We start from the raw sequence: 26,688 nt of genomic DNA on the forward strand, positions 1-26,688 counted from the left end.
TTAGCGCATGTGTTAGGGATGAGGCAAATCGGCTTGCCAATTAAGGGAACGAAAATTACATCATAAATGTGATTTATTTATTTTTTTGACATTCCAAATTTAAATTCCTGCGATTTAAAATAGATGGTGAATAAAGCTTCTAATTATACATGTGACTGCAACTAGTGATCTTTCATGTTGTTGATATAACCGCCTTCTAAAACAGCAATTAGTTAAATCTTTAAGATCAATACAAATTGTTTCCTTATGTGCGATAGTGTTTCTGGCATCACATAAAAGATGAATCCATAGGTTAGAAATAGCCCAAATAAATTTTTCTTTCAGTAGTACATTTGGAAATTCCTTTGTGTGGGAAAATATAACCAATCAGCGTAAAGGTTTGCCTCACGTGATGAGAACCTATATTAATGACGTCCTTTCTTGATATTTCCCTCCATTGTTTCGCTGTGGGAGCTAGTGTTACTTGGTGCTAGTATTTGTGTTTTGCTTTATTTTGGTTTTTTTTTAAAAAAAAAAAAAACAATATCTGTTATCTTACAATGGCGTCTGAAGACCATCAACAGCAGCAGTATACCGATGATGATTGTAATGAGCAGCAATTTTATACCGAAGGAGAGTATACAGATCAGTATCAAGATGGAGTGACGGGTGAAGGTGCAGGGGAAGCTTCTGGGACTGATCAGACGGCTATGAATGGTACTGGTTTTAGTGAACAAACTGCTGTAGTGAAAACTACCACCGATGAAGATAGGTAAGTGGTCACTTTGTTTTTAATAAATAAGTATGTTTATATAAAAAATACATTATAATTTCCAGAATCCTCCGTGTGGAGAGTTTATGAATATCCATTTGAATAGTGTGCTTATCAGTAATCTATAGTGTTAAAAAAATATTGTTATGGCCCGCTTATTAAAGTGGACCCTTTATGTTCGTGAATAGGATCTTCTCTTCGCAAAGACAAAGGCTTGACATATATGAAAGAGGCGCACCAGGTCTCTTCGATTTCGTTAAGATATATATTAGCTTAAATGTTTCAGAATCTTGCTTCCTTATATCATTTTGCCAATAATATAAAACTTGTAATTTGTTCTCCGTTTTAGGCCTCTCCCACACACCAATGGAAAGAAAGTAGAGAGCTTCGCACATCTAGCTACTCGTAACATATTTATTTATGAAATTATTTTGTAGTGTAACGTTCATGTTGAAGGTATAAATGCTACTTAAAAAAAAAAAAAAAAAAAACGGCCGACTACTATTATTACAGAAAATAGGGTGCTGCACTGTGGTAGTAATGATGTGTGCAGATGCATTGTGTTGTCCTGTTCAGTACCTCTTGGATGATTTGATTGTGAGACTTGAACTAGGTATATCCTCAGAGCAAGTTAATGAAGTGATGTTTTTCTGGAGGAATAACCAATCTGTAGGTTGCACAGTCATCAGATAATTTGAAATACTCATTAACATTTGAAGATACAGAGGGGAGAGTATGACCCATTATAGGGAATTTTAAGCTAGTCTTTCTTTCCCTAAAGAAATTGGTGAATATGTTTACCCACCTGTCACTGATAAAAGTGATTTCTTTTGATTTCCCCTGTTGAAAGCACAAGAGAGAGAGATCTATTAATTATCAAACAAAAAGGGAGCTGAACTTTTGGGAATTTTTATTCCTATAGGATATAAAGGGGGTGCCCAGTATCTTAGTTCATTATCCAAGTCCCCACATTACGAGGATTAATTTCTGAAACCGATACAAGCAATGAAAATAACATGGAGGATTTTTGGAAAAGTTCTACTATTCTGCACAGTATAAAAATGATTGGAGAAGCTTGGAAAGAAATTTTGTAGATTAATTAATAACTAATGGAAAAAGTTATACTCTGATGCAGTTTGTGAATATGAAGAATGCAATGTGTCCTGGTTACAAAATGAATTTATAAGTCTTGCAAAATAAGCTGGATTCCATGAAGTTGATGAATGGGATATTACATAATTGCTTGAATCGAGTGCAAAACCACTTACAAGTGAGGAGCTATCAAAATTATATGAACTACCACAGAAGAGGAAGCCAAAAATGATGATGTGATTGAATCACCAATGGATAAGTATTTGAAAATTAAAGACATAAAGGAAGCCCTTGAGAAAAGTGACCAAGCACTTGAATATTTTTGCGAGAACGACTCCCTCCATGATCGTGCACAAAAGCTATGTGCAAAGTTAAAGGTAACTTAAGGCTAGGACACAATTTTATCTGAAAAATTACAGCAGAAAAAAAAACTCTGAATTCATTCTTTATTCGTAAAACTGAAAATTAGTAAACTTCAATAAACTTAACCTTCATTGCTCAACATATAATAAAAAATGTATAATAAAATAATTCTCATTTTTTAGTTCCTTTAATCCATTGTTTCTGATGTAGAAGTACATAACACATTACGAAAAGTTGGTCTCTGTTTTAAGTGGAATTTTCTGGAACCAATTATCCTCGTATAATGAGGACCCACTGTACCATGAAATATTTTCTGTTTATTAAAATAGTGATGTATGCATGTTCCTTAGCTGGTTTAAATTGATTTTATTGTATAGGGGCAGAATGTTTTTGTCATTGATAGAAAAATTACCATTCTCGTATACTGCAAAAAATTAGGCTTATTCATCATACATATTCCATGTTAAGTCTTTGGATGTTTTCTGTGAGAAAATGAGATGAGATTTCAGGTTTGGAGTGTTAATAAAATGCAGGAACTTTGTTTCTATTTTTTTTTTTTTAAATAAAAGCTCAACACGACAGGTATTATAACCTATAGTACTTTGCCTGGGTTGAATGATGAGAAGACTGAAGATTCGTGTTGACGTTGGAATTGATTGTAATTTTCAGGAAATAAATGTGAAGGAAGATTGTTCCAGAAAACAGAAATTGAAGGGATACACAAAGAAGAGAATTTAGTTTCTGTGAGTTTGAAGTTGGACAATAAAAGGATACTGACTGATTGTGGCATGTAGTTAGACTTGTTTAGAAGAGAATGCGAGAATTACAGATGCTAATTTAAAAGAACAGCGCCCATGGAAGTATCTATAGAAAAGACATGCAGCAGAAACAATATCAATGTGACAGTGGAGAGAGAATTTGTAAAAGATGGTACATGGATTAACTTGAATGCTCTGTTTTGAATGGAGTCTAGAAGCCTGAGAAGTTTTGGGATATGGGAAAAGTATTCTTTGGTAAGGTATATTTGAGATTTGTACAGTGTGAGTAGCTGTTTAGAAGAAAAGTAACATTGAGAGCAAAGAAGTAAACCCAGTTTTTTTGAGATGTGGAGGAAACTATTTGTGATGTGCTTACACCAAGAGGAATTAGGGTATTCACTAATACATGTGATTTTGTATAGAAATATTAGTGTTATTGAAGCTAAGCATTGGAGCAGTAGACTTTTTTTTTTCTGAGATATAAAACAGGGATGAGTTTAGAAGGATTGAAATTAACTCTGCCCCATTTGAGAATTACATGGAGATCAGCGTTTAAGGAATTGCTAGTGGATATTTGAAAAGGTGAAGCCGTTTTTGAAGGACAAGGTTTTCCAAACTGGAAAGTGGAATGCAATGTGCTATCCTCAACAAAACTATGGATAGGATTTCAGCGTGGGGAGATATGAATTTGAAAAACAAATTCGGGCTTCGGTCAGGTCGGCCGTCTCGACTTAGGCTGGACCGGGTAAAAATAAAAAAATGTAGGCCTATGCAGACCTCTACTGTGTGGTATGGATACTGCAACTCTTCCCCTGCTTATATTGTTTCACACCTGGATGGTCACCTCCTGAATACGAAGTGCAATGTTTCAAGATTTGCATGCAGGCGATATACCCTGGATACCTAAAATTACCCACCTGTCCATCATGAAAGTGCAAAGGATTTGTTGTCGCAGAATGACTAGACTTCACTGAAGTGCAGTTCACTTGACTTGCAAGTCAAAATATAAAATTCCATCAGAGTTTTAGACTTTTGGGGGTGTCTCCATGGGCAGGAGCGGCAGTGCATAGCACACTCTTCTTGATTAGATTGGGGTTCGAGCCTGTTACCACTAAATACGGAGGATGCGGAAAGGTCAGGGAATGACCATCACATATTCCCGGATCAATATGGCTTTAGTTGCTAATGCTCCTAAAAACCAAAAATAACAATAACAACAATAGACTTGCAGGTAGCAAGCTGCAGCTTGTCTTACCTGAGAGAATGTCTTGTGACATTCTTATTTATAACCTACTTATTTTTATGACCGAATCCCAGTGTTACTTGACTTGTATTTGTTCTCTTAGCTGTAGTCATAATTTTTGTTTAGTTGTTTAAAAAGGTAGAATTTGCATTTTATTGGAGAAAAGGTGACGGAGAGAGAGAGATTTGCTTTATCTGAATGTAATTTCATTGAAGAATTATAGCTTCATTCAGAGCTGTTGTGTCACAGTTTTTATTCAGATGGCGATGTGAGGTGGTTAGTTTTTTTGGTAAGTTGAATAATGAGTAATCTGTTTATATGCAGTAATCTTTTTCAGCTCAAGCCATCAGAGCATGGGCTTGTAGTTGCTGAGTGTTGTGCTGAGATTCAAGCTTGTGTGGTCTCAGTTACCTTACAATTGAATTTGGCCTGCCACAAACATACTTTCGACTTCGCCCTGCAGGTTGGACTCGGGTGTGAATGAGCAAGCCGTGTGCTAAAGGTTTTCCTACTTCTGTAATCATTCTCAAATAATCCAACTTTTGGCATGGCACATTATCCTACTAGAATTTATCTTTTCAAGATGAATAAACTGTAAGCGTATGGAGATATATCAGTAAAATGTGGTAAAGTTTTTGAATATCTGAAATCATTCCCAAACAATCCAAGCCTAGTGACATGCTGCATTTTTCTGCTGAAGTAATTGTTACCAGATGCATAAACTGTGAGTATAGAAGGATATATCAGTGGTTAGCAGCAATGTTCAAGTAGGCTGCAACATTTAGAACTTGACCCACATTGTATTGGGGGGGATCCATTGTGCATTACAGTAACACTTCTTGCACCTGTACTCTAATCATCAGCCTTCAATGTTAATACCTGATACAAATTAGTGCATTGATTCATTATGCTGTGAGGAAAACTGGAAGTGGGATTCGTTATTAGTCATTGGTGAAATGAAGCCCCCAGGCTTTTGCTGCACCAGCCAGAAGAAGAAAATAAACTACCTGTATGCCTCCTCGAGCCACAACTACTCATGGAAGGAACTTATTCCAGTAATTAATAACTCACTGGCTAAAAGAACTTCCTACAGTCCATCCTATGCCTACACTCCCAATTGAAATCCGTCTGAATCATGCTCTGCAGCCTTTTCCCTCCTAAGGCACATTTCCGTACTCTTCTGAGTTTATGTTTATACCACTTTATGTATAATCAAATGTATATAAATATCTATATCATCACATAAATACCTCTTACGTACATTTTTTTGTATGTATATGAAAGTTTAATTAAATTAAAAAATATGTTCAAATGAAATCTAGCTTTGTAAAAAAACATTACCAGTGGAAGAAAATAAACTACCTGTATGCCTCCTTTCAAGGTACTTTTTCCTATCTTTAGGAAAAAGTACCTTGAAAGTTTTTTCCTTGTTTTTACAAAATGTTAGCTTTTATGCATAAGTGTAACAAATACAATACTGTATATTACCAGTGATATTATTAAGCAGAAGCTTTTGTGGAATCAATTGAAGTGGCAGTGGAAGAAAATAAAAGCAGCTAGATGTAATATTAATCAAAAAGGTTTCACAGATATAAAAATACATTAGTGAGACACTTGAGCCTGTTTTAGGGAACATAAATGTTTGGTTCTATATTAGAGAGAGCAGCCCTAAGTTTATGATCCAGACTCAGCAAACAGGGTCTTTCTTTTTTTTTTTTTTTTCAACATTAATGTTGAAAAGCTGAGTTTGCAGAGGTTATGTAGTTGAAAATGGTAGTAAAGTATTAATAGAATAGTTGGGTATTTGAGGATACTCTTTCATAACATCAATCCAAAAAACATCTGAAGGGATTTCAGCAAGCTTATTTCGTAGAGGTCTGTTGTTCAAATCAGCAAATTCCTCTTTTGTTTTTAGGGAAAGTGTTTTGACAGAAACAACAGATAGTAACCACATTAGTTAACTCTGATTGGGCATGTCAGCCCACACAAACTTTAGCTGTATGCCCTTCATTTTTGTTCTATATAGCTTGTTCCACACAGCTGAAACTCCCAGTATCTTTCAACAAAAGTGTGTTCTTTGATTTTGCCATTTAAAATTCCAGAAAGCTCTTAGCTTTCTAGTTATTCCAGAAATTTTAGCTTTCTAATTATGCCAGAAAACTCTTAGCTTTCTGGAATAATTGTGTGTGTGCTGAAAAAAATGAATTTAAATTTATGGGCACCCTGTGTACAATTATTGAAGTGACCACTTTATGCTTTTTGGGAAAGGGAAATGTCATCCAGTTGGTATGTTCTCTGGCTTTGCATCAAGTGACTGGCATCCACTCTTTCATCAAGTGAAAGAGTGACTGGCATCCATTTGCAATGCACAGGTTTTTTTGATTGACATTTCACTTTCTGTGAGTCAAAGATAATAAGGGAGTTAATATTCAAAACCCCCAAATTAAACTCCCAGGATAGAAACGTGTAAAGTGCTGCAGGTGTTTTATTTAAAAAAAAATAATTAAAAAAACGTTTTTAATATAAAAATGCGTTTTTCGCAGTTGTATTTATGATTGATTGAAAATAAATGTGGCATCAAGAAGCGAACAATTATTTCTTTTCAGTTTTTAAGGTTATAAATGGCGTAACTTTTTTACCTCACTAGCTGCGTGTATGTGTGATGGACAGAAAATCACTGGTGTTTATGATTACTTATTAAACATGAATTTCCGTTTACGGAACTGCCATTCCATTCAAGAGACTAGTTGAAAAGTAAAAGTCTGGAATTCATAGCTAAAAGCAAAAACTTCTTTTGGGCTGAGTTGTAAATCTGAAGAAACATCAAAGATTTTATCAAAAGCTTTCCACATCTATAAACTAACTGCAGTATAAGCAGAGAACAAATAAAAATGTACCAAGTCTGTAAACAAAAACTAAGCAATTGTTAATTTCATGTACTTTTGCTTTTATTGATGGCATGAAATGTCATAGCATATACTTTGATGTGTCAGTGGCTGATTGTTTTAAAATGTTGCCACTATTCTAACATTCCAGAAGCCTATCCAACCCATCAAGTATTGCATTTTTATTCATTGTCTGCACGATTTTTCTTACTAGTTGCAGCCTATAGTTACAACTTAATTAGTGGCAATACATTGACACTTCTCCAATTCAAAGGAATCTTCTTAGCCCAGTGATGTCCATATGATTAATCTTAATAGTAGTGCTCTCTTTTCTCATAGACTCGTGATTGTTGTGCCAGGTAATTTTTTTATATTCTCCACTTGTCCATTGTTGGTGCCCTTTTGTCCCTCTGTATCTGATTGCTTTCAGCTGACAAAACTGGTATATAGCAAGGTAACTGCTTCTTTGTCCCATCCCCAGTATGGTAAAATGCATTGTGCATTCTGATGTACCCTCTTGCATACCACTTGTACTGTACTGTCATTTGTATGACTGTGGCCTATCTGTTAGCATGCATGATTCTTTTCATGTCGTAAGCATCTTGCATCAACAAGCTGTCTTCAGCCACAAGACTGTTGTTGGCTGGGTCACTCTCTGTGCACCTCAGATATATACACGAATACCCCCCCCCCCCCAGTAGAATATAGTGTCTATGATATTTGCACTGTAATGTCTGGCAACAGTCACTTCAGTTATCCCCTTGGTCCATTTTCTTGCTAAATTCCATTCACACTATCATGAATCATACAACAGTGCTTTGTATAGCATGGTATGTATATGTCTCATTCCCAACGTTATATTTCCATCAGGTATGGTTCATCCAAAGAATGGACTGCAGTGAGTTCTTGGTTAATGGAAATGTACCTGATAAACAGACAAATCAGAGTATGTACATATCCAGTAAATGTAAAACATATTCCTTTAAATTGCTAAAATGTTGCATTATAACACTTAATTTTATAACAAAATGTTTATAATAAAAATGCTTAAAGCAGAACATTTCAGTTTTTATGGTAATTTATATAATGTCATATTGATTATTCTTGATATTTCCCTCCAGGAATTTTTTATGTGAAAGTTTTTTTATATAATGATAACTCCCACATTAAAAAGGGAAAAGAAAAAAAATATAATGAACTGTTGAATACTAACTGCCTCCCCCTTTTTTATATATATTAATTGATTGTTAAATCCTAGTAGTAGTGGCAAATGATGCAAGAAAGCAAGCTTATATAACATCAGCCACAAAAAAAAAAAAAAACTACACACTTCTCTCATACATATCCTTCAAGAATTTATCTAGTTCTTCCTTGATTTTATTCAAACCAGTCACTTCCACAACAGATGATAGCCTGTTCCAACAATCACCCACCCGCTGGCTGAAGGAGTGATTGATTATGATTTTATTGCCACATTAGCATCTAAGGCTGTTATACGCCGGCCGACGGCAACTTCCACACATCCATCCTGCAACCAACCTTCCTCAACTTCAATTTATACCTCCTCGTATGTATCAGCAAGAGGAAGAATGCCATTCATGTCTAGATTAGTCAATCCATTCATGACTAAACACCTCAATCAGATCATCACCCCCCCACCCCCAACAGGTACCTAGTCTCCAGAAGCTGCAGTTTGCAGAACTGAAGCCTTTCTAGGTAAGAAAGACTTCAGAAATGTCTAATGATTAATGTTTTTTGATCTGTTTTGAAAGAATATAAACAATTGTCATAAAGTAATTAATGTTAATTTGTGTATACCTAAAATTTTATATGCTAGACTAGCACTAGGAGTCACTTAGAAACAGTGTAAATAGAGGGAACATAATGGAACTTTAACAGTGCTTAGTTTTGGATTTGTAATAATGTGAAATTTGAAGTTGTTGATTTTTGTTTACTGAAGAAAAAAAGGCTATATGCTTTGTCTTTAAAGATTTTAGTTGTAAGCAAATTTGTGGGCCAAATTTGCCTTTTATGTGCTGTATTGATATTAATTTTAATAAGTAAAAGTTGTGACTACTTTTATAAATACTTAAAATGGTAACTGGCAAAGAGAATAGAAGATGCCTAGCTTGTGACATATCTCCATTGGATTACTCTTATTATTAAGGATAAGTAGTGAAATGTCAGACCAATTAGCTTGTTATCCCAAATCTACAAGTTGTTCACAAGGGTCATTACTAACAGATTAGAAAGAATACTTGATGAGAATCAACTGAAAGAGCAAGCTGGCTTTAGGACAGGATTCTCAACTATGGATCACCTTCACGTAATATCACAGCTAATGGAGAAAGCAAATGAATATAAAACACCATTATGCCTGGCATTTGTGGATTATGAAAAGGCATTTGACTCCATACAGCATAAGGCAATGTTTCTGGCACTGGAAAGACAAGGCATAGATACTCCATATGTTATGATTTTGAAGAAAATATATGAGAGTGCTACCTCCTTTATTAGACTAGACAAAGACAGTAGGAAATTTCAAATCGAGAAAGGAGTTCGACAAGGAGACACAATATCTCCGAAGCTGTTTACTGCTGCCCTTTAGGAAGCTTTCAGAAGATTAGACTGGTCGCAGAAAGGAGTCAATGTGAACGGAGAGTACCTAAACCATTTACGATTTGCAGATGACATTGTGGTCATAAGCCACGATCCCAAAGAATTAGAGGAAAATCTTAATCAGTTATGCACAGTTAGTAAGGATTTTGGACTAAAGATGAATATGGCTAAAACAAAAGTAATGATGAACAAGTATGCCACGGAAAGGGAAATGATTGAAGGAACAGTAATTGAAAAGGTGGAGTCATATACTTATCTGGGACAAGTTATTAGCTGTAATAATGATAAATACCTGGAAGTCAAGAGAAGAATAAATTTTGAATGAATGGCATTCAGGAAATATAGTCACATACTAAAGAGCAATATCCCAGTTTGTCTGAAACGTAAAATAATGAATCAATGTATACTCCCCACCATGACTTATGGAAGTGAAACTTGGGCACTCACCAAAAGAATGGAAGAGAAGCTGAGAACTACACAGCGAAGAATGGAACGAATTATATTGGGAATCAGACTGTTAGATAAGAAGAGAAACACATGGATTAGGCAGCAAACTCAAGTAAAGGACATTCTTATCAAAACTAAAGAACTAAAATTGTCTTGGGCAGGACATAGCTCGAAGACATGATGACAGATGGACTAAGAAAATAACAGAATGGTACCCAAGAGGAGCTAGAAAAAAACCTGGAAGACAAAGGCGGAGATGGATAGATGAAATTCATGAGTTTTTGAGTAGTAAATGGATGGACAATGCTCAAAACAGAAGGAACTGGAAAGTTGCTGGAGAGGCCTTCATCCTGCAGTGGATTGAAAATGGCTGATGATGATGATGATGAGTGAAATGTCAAGAAAGTTATTCAGCAAATTGCAGCTTTTGAGGTAGGAACTTTCTTTGTTTTTTTTTTGAACTCTCACTTCAGCAAATGTTTTGTATTGGAATTTTTTTAATGCTGTTGTTTGTTTGTTGTTGTTTGGTTTTTAGGAGCATTAGCAACTAAGGCCATATTGCTCCAGGATATGCGGTGGTCATTCCTTAACCTTTCCGCATTCTCTGTATTTGGTGGTGACGGGCTCGAACCCCGGTCTAATCAAGAAGCGTGTGCTACGCACTGCTGCTCCTTCCCACCTGGCTACGGAGGCGCCATTTTTTTTTTTTTTTTTTTTTTATGCATGTTCAGACTAATTGCAATGCAAGATTTAATGGCTCAAATCATTGGACCACCTGTAAATTTTTTACTAAAGGATACGGTTTTATTTGCATAAAGAGGAGACCAACAGCAAAAACATGTGCAAAAAGATTTAAATCATTAACAACTTTGCATACTCATTGCAATTTACCCTAAATGAAGAAATGTCTATTTCAGATACTAATTTGTTACTGATTATCAGTAACAAATGTAAGCTAACCAGTTAAGGTGATCACTATTAGATTTAAGAAAACTAATTAATCAGTCTGAACTTCTGCATGAGAATGTTAGCACTGAATGTGTATATGTATACAGTGGCAGACAAAAAAACTGCATCACTTGTGAATTTTGCAAATAATGTTTTGCACTGCATTTTGGGTTGCAGAAATGTTTGAAATGCATTTGTTAGATGGAATATACACTGGTGTTCAAAGAAAGTGCATCACTCCTTAAAATATTAATTTTCATCCGAATAATGTAAGTATATGGCAATATTTCTTACAAATTGTACCAGATAAGATTGACATGCGTAGGTGATGAAGTAATATTGCATCAGTTGTTATCTTCAGCTATATCAGCATGCTCTGCAAGAGTTGCAGTCATTCCTTGTTTGTCTCAGGATGGTGAGTTATGTGCAGTTGACGCCATGAAAAAAGGGGGGATTTGTTGCTTTACGTGAGGATGTTCTTCCTGTCATATTGCTTATAGAGTATCTTGTAATCAGTCGACAGTGAGTAGATTTCTTTCCAAACTCAAGAATATTGGTTCTGCTGATAGGAAAAAAGGAACGGATGCAAACGAGTCTGTGCCAAAACAGGACTGCATTTTTATGCCTTAAAAACCATACAGCTTCTTCATCTGAGCTGAAAAGAAAATGGGACGAACATACTGCAGTGGTAGCAAGTGCAGTAACAGTCAGAAGACTCCTCTTCAAAAATGGACTTGTAAAGAATAAGCCCCTCCTCACACAAAAAATGAAAAAGGCCCAATTAATTTGGTGTAAGGAGCATGTCAATGGACCTCTGAGCAGTGGAAGTCAGTTATTTTCTCAGATGAGAAGAATTTCAACCTGCATGGCTCTGATGGGAGACAAACGATTCGCCGTAGACGTGAAGAATACCATGCAGTCTGAATGGTGTCTACAGTGAAATTCCCTACCAGCCAAATGATATGGGAGTGCATTTCGTATCATGGAGTAGGTCACCTGCAGTTTATAAAAGGTTTCGTAAATGCCAGTGGATACCTGGCTATATTGGAAGGCAAATTGCTGCCAACCATTAGAGACCATTTCAACCTGCTAAATAACTGCATCTTTCAGGACGACTCTGCTCCTTTTCATTGGTCGAAAAGTGTAAGTAGGTACTTCTGTAGTTGCTTTAGCTTCATTTCTGCATTAGAGGTTCAACAGTAAACATGGTGAAGAATACATCCAGACTGTATGGTGTCTTTGGTGAAATTCCATACCAGCCAAATGATATGGGGGTGCATTTCGTATCGCGGAGTAGGTCACTTGCAGTTTATAAAAGTAATGTATAATGACATTACTTTTAGTAATGTCATTACTAAAAGTAATGTGTTTACATTTGTTACAGGTGAGAAAATGGTCCATTACAACTCTTAGATGGCCAGGAAACAGCCTGGATCTGAATCCTATAGAGAACTGTTGGCATCGTGGAATCGAGGGAATCTGCAGTTGCCAGAAATAAACCAAAGACCGTTCATGAACTTCAGGAATCCATAATTTGTGTTTGGAACCATGAACTATCAGTTGATTATCTTCGGAAATTGATCTTGTCAATGCCTCGACGGTGTGCTGCTGTCATCAGGGCCAGAGCAGTTCAACTAAATATTAGTGTGCACCTGGTGATCTTTTCATTTTGTTTTCCATTTAAAATGATAAACTGAAACAAATTGAGGGCTTTGATAACAATTCAGCCGTAATTGTCATGTTTACCATAACTGTTGTATAAATGTTGTAAATGCTCATTTTGGAATATTTTGAGAGCACCTGTCAATTATTACTTAGCTTTGCCTTAACTATTAATATCTTTTGTTTATGTTTCTATTTGTGATGCTAATGTAACATACCATCACAAAAAAGGGTTAGAAATTCCTAGGTGATGCACTTTCTTTGAACACTAGTTTATATCTCTGTGAATGAAATCCAATAAAAAGATTCCACCCAATTGTCATAAATCTCTTCCCAGAGGGTGAAATGCGTAATTAATGGAAATATGAGAAATCATGCAAATGGAAATCACGACAACCAAACATACATTTTATTGCATTTATGTGTACAAACTGAAATGACAAGTTAAAGTAATAGTATTATGTACTATAAATCAGCAAAATAAGTCCTCAGTATTTTGTTGTTCCTTCTCGAGCTGCAATTATAGCCTTGCAACGATCTGCCATAGAGTTAATCAACTTCTGGATATACAATTGCCCAATTTTTTGGTAGCACACCCTTACAATGCTCTCCTGCAGCTGAATCTCTTACTTGTTGGCTTCTGAGCAATTTTAGACAACATTATATACCAGAAATTTTCAATGAGGTTCAAATGTGACTTGCTGGGCCAGTCCAACACTGTAATGCCAGCATTTCTTGGGTATGACTGCACCTTAAGGGAGAAAAATGAGGGAAAACATTGGTGTACATTTTAAGCCTTGTGAGACAGAAAGACATCAGTAAATCTAAATAGCATAAAACTTATCAATTTTGCAGTGTGACAAGGTGCTGAGTCTTGTTGAAAAATGCAGTTTTGGATGTCTGTGTGGTGATCCCTAATAATGGGTTTCAGGCACTCCTCCAAGATGGCAGTGTAGGTTTCTGCATTCACTATTCTGTTAATAAACTTAATTCGTCCCGCCCCTTTGCTTGTTATTCATCCCCAGACCATCTGACCGGCGGGGAACTTTACAGTCTGTGTTATGCGATCAGGATGGTATGCCTTTAATTTTCGTCTTCTGACATATCGCTTCCCATCCAAGCCATGCAGATTACATTTCGATTCATCAGAAAAGATGGTGTCCCATTGCTCTTTTGTCCATGAAACATGCGTTTTAACCCAAGATTATCAGACCTATTTTTATGGTTGCTGTTGTTTAGTAAACCATCCACGTCTGCTTGGTGTTTGTTAGATGTTGGTTATAGTTTACATTGCAGTTCCTTTTGCCAGGAAATTATAATAAGACAGAGGACATGATCACAGATTGTGTGGTGCAGTTGATAGGACTTGAAATTTAAATCTTGTGGCTGAAAGTTTATTTTCTCTTGCTGAATTAGATATGGTGACTGAAATTTTCTGTGAATATTTTCATATTTTTGTTGGAGTTTGAAATAATTAGTTTTCAGGGTGATTCCATGTAGTTGTATTTCTAATAATCCTGTTGGCAACACTTGTTAATATTCCTCAAGTTTATCATTTTCATCTGTTTAATCTAGGGATTTTTGGAACTTTTACTGACGAACATTGTTATTTTGTAACTGTTTTCTTATATGTTGCTGAAGGTTTGTAGACAAGAGTTTTTTGGTCCGTTGAAGATTTAACTAGTGATGGGCATAATTCAGTGATTAATAATCAATTATTTCAGTAACTGATTATTGAAATAAAAAGTATATGTATTAGCTGAGTGGTAACAGCACTTGTTTTTATAACATTGGATCCAATCTTTCCATTCTCTTTTCTTTTTTTTTTTTTTTTTTTTTTTGCGCCCTTCAGTTTTCATGTTGATTATGTAATAACTTAATTTGCATATAAGTTATTTCAATTGTGGCTGTTATACCCATCACATAGATTTAACAATGTTGCTGACTTGATTTCAAGGTAAGGACAGAAATTTTGTCAATGACTCACCAGAGTTGATCACCTTGATTCTTATACTGCTTTAAAAATGCCCTGCTTAATTGTTTTTCCAGAAAAATTTGATTTAACTTCTCACTTTTATGACGTGTGTATTCAGCTTAACAAAAAGACGAGAAGAGTACAGAAAGAGATCGCATGGAGGTAAAGCAGTGTGATAAGGGTTTGGTCAACAGGCTAATATGTCACATTTTATTATGAATGTGCAGTGTTCTCCCCAGAAAATTTTTCCAACCGGGTGGCATTATGAAGTAGCCAGGCAGGGAAGTGTAATACTTTGCATAGTATGTTCGAATTAATATTGATCGAGATCAGTGAGTAGTACCATACAGTACTGCGAGAATTGCTTAAATTTTAGCTGGGCGGTCAGTTAAATTCACCGGGTGGTGCACCCATTCGATAGGTCATGGGGGAGGGGGAGAGAAACTGATGTGGATGCAGCAAATAGGCTTAATTTGCAAGAGAGATATCCAAGATGCTCATAATAAATGCCTTGAATGGAAATGGAAATCCTGCATTGGGTAATAAGGCATTGGCTACTATAGTGGGAAGGAATCCCCATCTATCACAGCTGAGTTGTGGTCAGACGGAGTAAATTCAATAAGCCCTCAATGGGTTAAAACTCCAGACTCAACTAAAAGGAGAGAGTAGAAGGGTGAGGGATGAATTTCGGAAAGAGCTGGATAGGCCTGACGTAGCCGAGTGGCCAGGAGCAAGAGTGCAATTGCATGCGCTCTTTGAGTGGACCAGGATTCAAGGCTGTGACTGCTAAATATGATTGTTTGTATTGATGATTTATTGTAAACTCCACTGACTTGGTGGTCATGGCAGAGTATAAACAAGAATTAATAATTATAATAATAGCATTACGAAAGGAACTGGATGCAAAAAATAATTTTGATATCATATATTTGGATTTCAGGAAAGCTTTTGACACTGTTGCACGTGGAAGACTATTGTACAAATTGGAGCAGAATGGTATTAAGGGTAAGTTGCTACAATGGATAAAAGGATGGTTAAGTGGGAGAAGACAGAGGGTGGTAATCAATGGGTGCTGCTTTTCGTGGACTAATGTTATTAGTGGAGTCTCACAGGGTTCGGTGTTAGGTCCGCTGTTGTTTTTTTATATTTATCAATGATATTGATGAAGGTATATCAGGCTTAATGTCGAAGTTTGCAGATGATACAAAGGTTGGCAGGGTTGTTAATGACAGTAATGGCAGTGTGCTACTGCAACAGGATCTAGATAATTTGGGCAGATGGGCTAAGAAGTGGCAACTGAAGTTTAACCTTGATAAATGCAAAGTACTGCATATGGGTAGAAGTAACCTCAGAGAAATGTACCAACTGTGTGGTACTACACTTAAGGTGGTAGAAAATGAAAAAGACCTGGGACTAATTGTGCAGTCAGATATGAAGTTTTCTGAGCAATGCAGACAGGCTGCCAGGGCAGGTCATGGAGTTTTGTCAATGATATATAGGAATTTTGCTAGCAGGGAAAAGGAGGTGATTATCCCTCTGTATAAGGCAATGGTCAGGCCACGCCTTGAGTACTGCGTACAGGTCTGGAGGCCTCATTTTAGGAAGGATGTAGATTTACTTGAGCGTGTACAGAGAAGGGCAACAAGATTGGTAAGGGGAATGAAGGGATCCTCTTACCAAGAGAGGCTTAAGTTCTGCAAATTGCAGTGGCTGGAGACTAGGCACTTGCACGGTGATCTGATTGAGATGTATAAGGCCTTGAATGGGTTGAGCACGCTGAATTCTGATGGGATCCTTCCACTTGAACCTAAGGGGGCATAAATTCAAATTAAGAAAAGGCAGATGTAGAATAGATGTGCGAAAATTTACCTTTAGCCAGCGGGTGGTTAATTGCTGGAACAAACTTCCATCTGTCGTTGTGGAAGTTGACAGGTTAAATAAATTTAAGGAGGAACTGGACAGGCATTTGGAGGGAATGGTGTGATTTTTTTTTTTTTTTTTTTTTTTTTTGGCCTATGCTGCATAAGCTCATATACTTGCTTTCTTGCATCACATGCCACTGCTACTACTACTACAAAAGAATTTCTTTTGTCAAGCAGGCTGTTGCTGACCAAATCAAGACTTTCTTTAACACCTCTTTGAGAGTGTCTGCCGAAAGTAAACAGGGGAATCTAACAAAAAGAATAAAAACAATTTACTCCAAATGTGGCAAGGCCGGACATTAGTCACACCTGTAGAGCTAACGTTGCTCCTGAATCTGATTCAAAGAAAATCAATCCAAACTGAACAATTAAGAAATGAGTTCTGCTTCGTGATTCTCAAGAGGAAAATGCAGATCCTCAGTCTACTGTGCTAGCACTATTAAAAAAGAAGCATTGGATCCAACAACCAAAATAAAAAACCAGGTGTATTAAGACAGCTCTTCATTGAAATTTCTAATTGATTTTGAAACAGTCACTTTTTTGGCTCTAGAACCACAGTCTGACACATCGTAAAGCTACCAGCATGGCTTCTCAGCAAGTCTACAAGCCCACAACAGTCAGTGCAAATCTTCCAAACCCAGTGACTCTTAAGAGACAATATACTGCAAGAACTAGAGGAGAGAATAAGAAAAGAAATGGGAAAGAAAAAAGGACAAGGAAAGAAGTAAGAGAGAAACGCTTTGAAGGAAAGAACGAAAAACATTGACTGTGACCACCAAACCTGGATGGGATTCTGTCCCATGCCTTATCATCTTGGTGGAGCTTAATTTGAGTGCAGAAATACCCCCCCCCACCCCACCACACTAGCTATTCGCGATCCCACAGCACCTTGCTACCAACATGCCACCTGGCGATCTGGACCACGCACCTTGCCTGGCCACTTTCATTCCCTCTCCTGGGGGGGGAGTCTTCCCATCTCCTCGCTGACCCCCACTTTTCCCTCCTGGTGAGGCATCGGCCTGCCCCACAGACTTCCTTGGGGTGCCTTCTCTATTGCCCCCACACAACAAAATTTAAATATGTTCAAATTAACTTTTGCCCATGTTCTAGGCCTTTCCTATTCAAGCAATATTACCCTTTGCAATTGAAATAAAACTAATTAAATGATTTTTTTTTTTTTTTTTTTAGGTCCTAGCCACTGAAATCTCAGGAAATTAGGTGGCAGGATCTGCCAGAGTAAATAATCATAATACTGGTATATCTGGTCTGCCCCCATGGGGCAAAAGTGGGGCTGGAAATAGTGCATCAGCATTGGCATGTTGTATTTTGTGGCTAGTTTCACCAGTTATGTGGACTAAAGCAGTGTTGTCTAACTTTCCTGATCTGATTGGGCCGGGGACTATAAGATAAAATGTTTTCTCACTCCCTTAATATTTATCCACAAAAACACATCTTGGTCACTAGTGAGTAGAATAACTTGGCAGTACTGATCTGGTTGTAAAACCCCTCTATTTGTTGTTACTTGCTGGTTCAACAAATAATAGCAGCAACAACAAAAATTAGTTTAGGGCAAAACAAGTTCTCTCTGCTTACCTAAATATATACGTTTTATGTGGGTAATTTTGGAAGTTACAACCTTCTACCAAAATAATACACATTCTTATAGGTTAGACACCATTTATGGTGTTAATATTTTTGTTTTCAGCTTTGTGTAAACCAAGATAGTACCTGGTGTGTGTGTGTGTCACTCGACATTCGATGGTGTAATAACTGTCCGTTGCTGTACATCACTGGGTTCATAGCTGAAACAGATTTGAGCTTCCAGAAGTAGCTTATTGTTTTCTCAGAATTCACATGAAAAGATCTGATGACCAGCTAAGAGCCACTCCTAAGATTTTGTCTTCAACTTTGTACAGGTATGTTCTCCAGTCAGCAGAAATATAATGCAAGAGGGACATAAGTGAAATTTATGACAAGTTTTTCTATACCAACATTGAGGTACATAAAAAAAAAAAAAAAATGCAGTCTGTGGGAAACATTTCACTGTACAAACATCTATCTATACCTGACAGAGTGGAACCAACTACTGCAATAGTTTCAAAAGTATAGATCACAGCTATTATGTTCTCTTGTACAGTGCATACCCTCAATTAGATGGCTTAATTTTTATAAATAACAGTTTGTTAATTTCCCATGGAAGACTGCAAAACTAAACATTTTCCTCTTAGAAAGGAACAAACTAACACATTTGTCAGTTGATATTGTTATAAATTTTTGTGAACAATGTGTAATGTTCTTTTCATGGAAAATTTAGAATGGCAAAAACTGCTAAAGACATGCCTGAATTGATGAATTTGCTGCTATTGACAGTGTTTTCTGTAATTATATTGCAATGCTGTAATTATATCACAGTATAAAATTGTTTACATCATTGTGGGGGGACGTAGTCTGATCCAGTATATAACCTGGCTGTATTGTATGGAAAATGATTTCCAAGATGGGGGGTTTTTTTTTTTTTTTTTTTTTTTGGCTTATGTGATGATTTTGAAGAATACCTTAATCATGTAACTCAATGGATACCTGTTTAGGGTAAAAACAAAGCTTTTTGTTTTGTACAGCTTTCATATGACTCCTCAGCTATTGCCACTGTTATTTATGTGGCTGAGTTATCCCTTGCCTGTTTATGCACCAAGTTTTAAATTTGAATCTTGTTAACGTGTCTCATTTGAAAGTGTGGAATAGTTAATAAGAAACCAACAGTTTGCAACTTTATTTTTTAAGTATATTATACATTGCTGTTTAATAATTTTATTTAAAAAAAATAATCCATTTTTGTCCACTGATTGCAAAATAGTAAAACTAAAAAGAAAACCAGTGAAATGAAATTGCTGATATTCTCTTCTGTGGTGTGTTCCTGCAATTAGATGATTGAATTTTTATAAACAACAGTAGTTAACCAAGAATAATGATGTAGATGTGTCATTGTCAGTTAATGTTGAAAAGTCAGAGATATCCATTTTATATTGCAGTTACATAATGTTTGTGTATGTGAGGGGCATTCTGAACCTAATGCTTCTAAATTTTTTTTCTTGCCTATCATTGCAAGTATTCTAATAAATTGTACTAAATTGTAATAAATTGTAGAAAAATAAATTGTACTTATGTACTTCAATTTATTTTTCCATACATTCACCAACACGTTGTATTCATTTTCTCTATCACTTAACCAGAGCTTGCATTTCTGATCTCATATAAGTTGCTGTCAGCTTTCTGTCAGTCAGCTTTTTGGCAGCTGCAGTGACAGTACCATCATTGGCAAAGTGTTCATCACGAAGGCCAGTCAGGTGAAAGTATGATGCCATGCCAGTGCTGTATGGGGTATGTGGCAGAACAAGACTACTCAAATTCCACACTTGTTTGCTTATCAGTGGCCTCACTTCAGGATATTGGCACGGGATCTGGCATTGTGAAGGAGAAAAAATTTTCCTTCTCACCTCATTCTTGCAATTCATGACTTCATCACCTAAGTTTCTTCAGTCATCATGGGAATAGAATCAATTATCTATCTTATCATCCCTGGAGATTTCCTGTTCTGGGAAATCCATAATCCGTTTCTTTTCCCAAGAAAGGAATACATTATTTTTGCAGAGGATGGTTGAGCCTTTAATTTCTTTTTAATTGATGAATCCTTGTGTTGCCACTTCACAGGCTTCTTTGATTGTTTTATAGTGGCACACTCAGGTCTCATCTTGGTTGCCAGTGCTTCAAAAAAAATTGTGACCCATAGCCTCATGCTACTTCAGAAGAGTGTCGCAAGCCTCAGTGCCTGCTCTTTGCGATAAGGAGTCAGCATTTGTTTAATGCACCAGGCACACAATTTCCTACATTTACTCAATTCTTTTGGATGCATTATTTTCACTCTTGCACACTTTCCCAGTTCTTAATGTGTCAGTTTTTGTGAATCAGTTTATTCCCTCTCATTTTCAATATGAGGATGACCTGACAGCATGTTCAAATCATTACTACCATCACTGACACACCTAACTGCTTACATTTTCTGTCATGTTTTGATAAATGTTCCTCAGTAGGTAGAATGTGCTTTTACATTCAGGACCTCAATAACACACTACTGCTTCATATGCTTATCAGTACCACCCTCTATTCTGTAGCCGAGTGGTCAGGGTCGGGAGTGCAGTAGCACACGCTTTTTGATAGACCGGGGTTCAGGCCCCTGGCTGCTGAATACGGTCGATCTGCCAGCCCGCAATGGACCAGCATGGCAGATTATGGTCCATTTCCCTCAGCATGAATTGTTGAGGAGGTTTCCATCCTGTAGTGGGTTGATAATGGCTGCACTTTACCTTTTTTTACCACCCTCTATTCTCACAGACTACTGCACCCCTGGCACCTGGCATGCAGTGTTGAAACTTGCAGGATATGTCACTGTTTAAATTTTCATCTGACACTATTACATTTTGCAGTGGCCATGTGTGTGTGTTGTGTATTTTCAAGCCTATATTTGTCATCTGTAATTTGGAATAGCACCCAGCTGTTTCTACAGTAAAATTATGATAGGCAAAAATAAGAACAACATTGAAATTCAAACAATTCTGTGTATGACAATATATTTTGTTGATTACAGTACTGACTTTACACATTGATAGACACTTTGGCCAACCCCCATTAGTATATAAATAAAAATGAAATTAGCGTAATTACTGTTCCTTATACCAGTTTTATTTAGACAGATAAAAGAATTGATTAATAGGTTTATGAAGTATGGGAAAATTATCTTTACTAATAGTGGCAACTGAAATTTAACATTGACAAATGCAAAGTATTGCATATGGGTAGAAGTAACCCCAAGGAAACATACCAACTGTGTGGTAGAGAATGAAAAATATGTGGAGGTAATTGTGCAGTCAGATATATATGAAGTTTTCTGAGCAGTGCAGACAGGCTTGCCAGAGCAGGTCATGGGGTATTGTCAATGATATACAAGAATTTTGCTAGTAGGGACAAGGAGGTGTTATCCCTTTGTATAAGGCTGTGGTCATGCCTTGTGTACTGCATACAGGTCTAGAGGCTTCATTTTAGGAAGGTAGAATGATTACAGAGAAGGGCAACAAGATTGGTGAGAGGAATGAAGGGATCTTCTTACTGAAAAAGGCTTAAGTTTGGCAAATTGCAGTGTCTGGAGTCTAGGCAGCTATGAGGAGATCTGATTGAGGTATATAAGGTCTTGAATGGTTTGAGCAGGCTCAATGCTGATGGGAAATAATATTGCTATAAAATTAATATTAATGATAAAAAAATGTAAACAAAATGTCAGATTTTGAAATAGTAATAATAATTTAAACTAAATTATTCACCAGTGTATTCGCATATTCTAATTAAGTGATTATAAAAAGTAAAGGAAAATAAGCTGTAATAATAAGTACAATAAGCAAGAACTTAAAAATTAAAAATATGGGAGAAAAAAAATTTCTATCTGTTGTCATTATCAGATTTCAGCATAGAACCTACTGGTCCATTTCGCTGAACACTGTTCCGTGGGAGCATAGCTTGAGAAACACCAATACTGCAAAGCTGTTGGCTGACTGATATTGTTATTTCCATAAAAAGCTTATTTGGGATACCAGTTTAATACATTTTGTGTCTTCCTTACATGAATTAATGTATTGTAAATTCACTAGAAGCAGTAATTCATTTATCTTAATGAAGATAAATGGAAGGACACACACGCACGCATGCACGTCTTGCACTTCTGCTTGTTTGCTTTCAGTTTCTGAGCTAGGTGCGACCAAAGTAATTTACCATAGGTCATATGATTTCATAAAATAGTTGGATTGACAGGCAAACATTAGTGAGTAGGCAATCTGTTCAGTTGACTGTTGAACCTGACATGCTCTATGTGTTATCAGCAGAGCATGCCACCAATGTTGCTGATGAATTCTATTTTCTTCTGCTTGATCCTGATGGATTTTTGTAATCAAGACTTCATTAACTTTGTACAAGTTCAGCAGAAATTTAACACATAAAACAAATTCTTTGTTTAGACTAGTTTTTCAAAATAATAAAAATAGGTAAAATGGTTTCTGGTTTCATGGAAATGGCGAAATATTACCAGTTTCTTAGAAATCAGTGCAGAAGTCACAGTCATATCATAGCCTTAGTAATGACGTTTGGGTTGGTGATGATGACCTGGTAAGTGGTACTGTTACATGATTGATTAAGTTTTTTGTGTGAAAATTTTTTTACAAATACTACTATAATTGTTCATAGCTTTCGGAATTATGATGGCAAATTTTGACTATCTGTTCCATTAGTAGGCATATTAAAACCCATGTTAGTTTCAAACTGCACGTGCCATCCTAATGTTTTTGTTAGTAAGCGAAATAAAATACGTTATTTCTCTTAATTTATGTTCACTAATATTCAAAACTCCATTCATTATATGTTTATGGTATGGATCAACAAAGTAGCATACAGTAAGACCCCTGTATATGCGGGCGGAATACTTTCCAAGACCTACTGTGGATGTCTGAAACCACGGATATAAGCAAACACCTGCTGACCCCATATATAACATGATTTTCTTGTACATACATACATACCTATAATAAAGTTTAATTGATAAATTAAACACACAGTAAGACATTAAATATGGTAATAATAAAGTACAGCAGGCTCTCGATTAACCAGGACACTTCAAGACTCCAAATAAAAAAATAAAAAAAATTAACCAGGAATCATAAAATTCAAGTAATAACTAGAATAGGTATAAACAGATATTTTGCTAGTTGTAAAGAAGTGGCAAGAATGGCATTATAAGTCATCATTGGGAAATTAGTGTACTTATTATCTTGCAACCCCCGCTGTCTTCACATCTACCGTTCAAAACAAAAAAAAAAGACCAAATGTTTAGTTTCATTTAGTGCATTGCGTCGTGTTCTGTCGCATTGGAAAAGGACAAATTCTGTTTATAAATTGCAAAAAATGGACAAATGCAAGAGTTGTGCTTTCAAATTAAACAAAAACTTGAAATTATTCAAAAGTTTGAAAACGGTGCATCCCTTAAATCTCTAATGAACCATTATAATGTTGGTGGCCAAACCATATGCGACATTGTAAAAATTAAAGGGAAGCTGTTGGATTTAAAATCAACATCATAAAAAATAAAGGGAAGCATCATATTGGACACGCAAGTAGTAAGTGTTCAAGTTTTTTTTCCAGTGGTTAACCATGGGTAACTGAATCAGCAGATACCGAATCAGTGGATATGGGGACACAACTGTATTTTTTGATTTGCAAACACATTTTGATATCGCATTCAGTAATTTCTGGCCACATGCTTATACAGTCAGTTCTGCTATAATGCACGTTTTCGGAGTGTGAATTTGCTCCAACGCGACTGATATGTTAGGGAACAATGCAAGTATAGCACAATTTTTGCATTTGCTCATGCACGATTTCGTCTGTGAGTAACACTAAGTGAGCGCAAAACCCAGCACCAAGCTGAGCTTAGCAACCATACATGTTTACGAATACACACATGTTTACGAAGCTTTAAAAATGTCAAATGTGTGAGAGCTATATTTCCCATTTACTGTAGTTGTATTTGTCGGAGACACACTGTTGTCATTCACTGTATTCACAATGTTACACGTGATATTGTAGGCTGACTCATTTTCAGGAGCTTACATTTTTCTGTTCGAACAGAAATTTCGTGAGGCGTGATAGCATGAGCAGAGAAGCACATTCCTGGTGGTCACTACCACAAAACAATAAAAACAGTTTGCAGTTCCTGGTATATTGGGCTTTTCAGTTAGTGCAATTAATTATAAACGGGTAGTAAACTCGATCTTATTCCATTTACGATAATACCGAGAGCTGGAATTCTGTGGATTTTTATGTTATTATGGTGAAATGTGTTTCCCCTTCCATGAAATCTTCAACAATATAAAAAACATAAATAAATTTTCAGAATTAATTAATTAATTAAGAATCTTTATTGCAATAATAATAATGATGAAAATACAATTCGATACATTGCATAGTTGCCCTTCACGGCCACCAGGCCAGTGGTTAACAATAATAATACAATATAAATAGAACATATAATACAGAACATACTCCAAATATAATAGTTATTTACAGTACAATATATGAAGAAGATATTGGCAGAAACAAATAATTTCATATAGTAAATAACATGGACTTTATTTTGAAGAGAATGAAGAGAAGACATCTTCTCTTCGTTCCTATTTTTCAAGCTTGGTAAACCTGTTACTACTTATCTCACTTGTGCAATTTGTGCACCCCGTGTGCACCGTTATCGATTGCTTATCTTTTTCACTGTTTTAAATTTTACAGTCCAAAAAAAAAAAAAAAAAAATGTCAGCAAACAGAAATATCAATCAAAAAAACAAACAAACTTCATAACTTGTTATGGTAAAGTGCTATATTTACTTTAATATTTATTTATTAGAAATTTAAGATGTTTAAACCTGTGTTAGAAATTTTATTGGGTGTCTAACCTTTTTTTTTTTAGTGTTTTACTTAACAGACTGAACTTTTTTTTTTTTTTTTTTTTTTTTTGAGTGCTTGGCCCTGTCCCTATTTTTCCCATAAGCCCTGTTTTTAATGCATGATATACCATAACACTGGGATTTTTAGGAATACATGTACCATGTTATAGCAGAACTGACTGTAATTGCACCTGTAAACCATGCAGTTTGTAGCTGTCTGATAGCAGTATTAATTTGTAATAAGGTAAGGTATAGTCCAGTTTTTAAATGGCTAAATGCAATATCGACCAGTTTTGAAATTTAATAACATTGCAAAGGTATAGCACTAGAGCACTATAGTGCTCTAGTGCTATACCTTTATAGCTTTATACCTATATAGCACTAGAGCTTTTTTTTTAATAATTCATTTCACTACTGTTTTGGTTAGATAATCATGAAAAGTATAGATTAGTGGTGCCCAACCTTTTCCTGTACAGGGGCCATGTTTAAAGTTAGATTTGTTTCGTGGGCTGCACTGGGTGATTTGAGAAAAATTGTTTTACTTTTTCAATGAAGTGTATTTCACATCCACCTAGGTCAAGCAGAAGGTGTACATTAATTGGAATCCCAGAACATTTTGATAGCATCTTGTATATACACATGCTTCTGGTTGAGCATGCACATATGTGATAAAAGAAACAGAATTCATGACACCAACACATGGCTTTGTAACTTCAACACTCTCACATATTATCTGCAGTGAGTGCCACATTCTTTTTAATTCATTTATTTACACTTATTTTAGTGTCAAATGTATGTGGTTCTTGAAATAATTAATAAAATTTAAAATGCTGTTTTAGTTAATTTTCTGCATGGGACATATAAAAATTATTCATGGGCAGTATCCGGCCTGCCAGCTGTAGGTTGGACACCACTAGTATAGATCAAGAGTTTAAAAACCTAACCTTATTCATCCTGAAATGTATTTCACTCTAAGCTTGGTTGTTTTTCATACTTCAATTAAAACTGATTACAAATTAAACTTGCTTAATTTTATGGTGAAATCTGGTGGAAGGGGTTACTTCTTTGAGGATGATTCGTTTTATTGTATCAACAGTTAATTCAGTTCTTAAATCTTCAAATTACCCTTGGTGAATTAACTTCAAAGACACGATTGTTACAGTAAGGTTTGTAGAAGTAAGATGACTGCATTAAGCAAATAAAAGATGTTCTTTATCTAAATTCTCACATAACTATATGCAATGTAACGGCCACAAGCATCTGCTGTTTCATCAGGGAACATACAATGCACTTTTCTTCAATATCTTCACAGATTTAGCAAATAAAATAGCATTAAGACAATTTTTTCTTATGGTAGCTTCATTTGGGATATTTTGATGTAAACAATATATATTTTTAAAATATCAGTACTGAATTGCTTAACTTATTGAATACGATATTGCCATTTACCAAGGCAAAGGAGATCATTTGTAACATGACCTTTCTCCCTCTT

The 26,688-nt window shown here is 35.9% G+C and overlaps 1 protein-coding gene across 2 annotated transcripts in view; it reads left to right on the top strand.

The window, feature by feature from the left end:
- The first annotated feature begins 427 nt into the window (after window positions 1-427).
- The window catches only part of LOC150081494 (heterogeneous nuclear ribonucleoprotein D-like), a 78,990-nt gene continuing 52,729 nt past the window's right edge, over window positions 428-26,688 (top strand). For both annotated transcript variants that reach the window (XM_090379936.1, XM_090379935.1), the window contains exon 1: window positions 428-751. In XM_090379936.1, the coding sequence (XP_090236062.1) occupies window positions 540-751 (212 nt within the window). In that variant the 5' untranslated portion in view covers window positions 428-539. The remainder of the gene's footprint in view (window positions 752-26,688) is intronic.

This window comes from Mastigoproctus giganteus, chromosome 8 (assembly GCF_048544385.1).
Source record: "Mastigoproctus giganteus isolate SK-2022 chromosome 8, ASM4854438v1, whole genome shotgun sequence".
In the NCBI taxonomy this organism is placed as follows: domain Eukaryota; kingdom Metazoa; phylum Arthropoda; class Arachnida; order Uropygi; family Thelyphonidae; genus Mastigoproctus; species Mastigoproctus giganteus.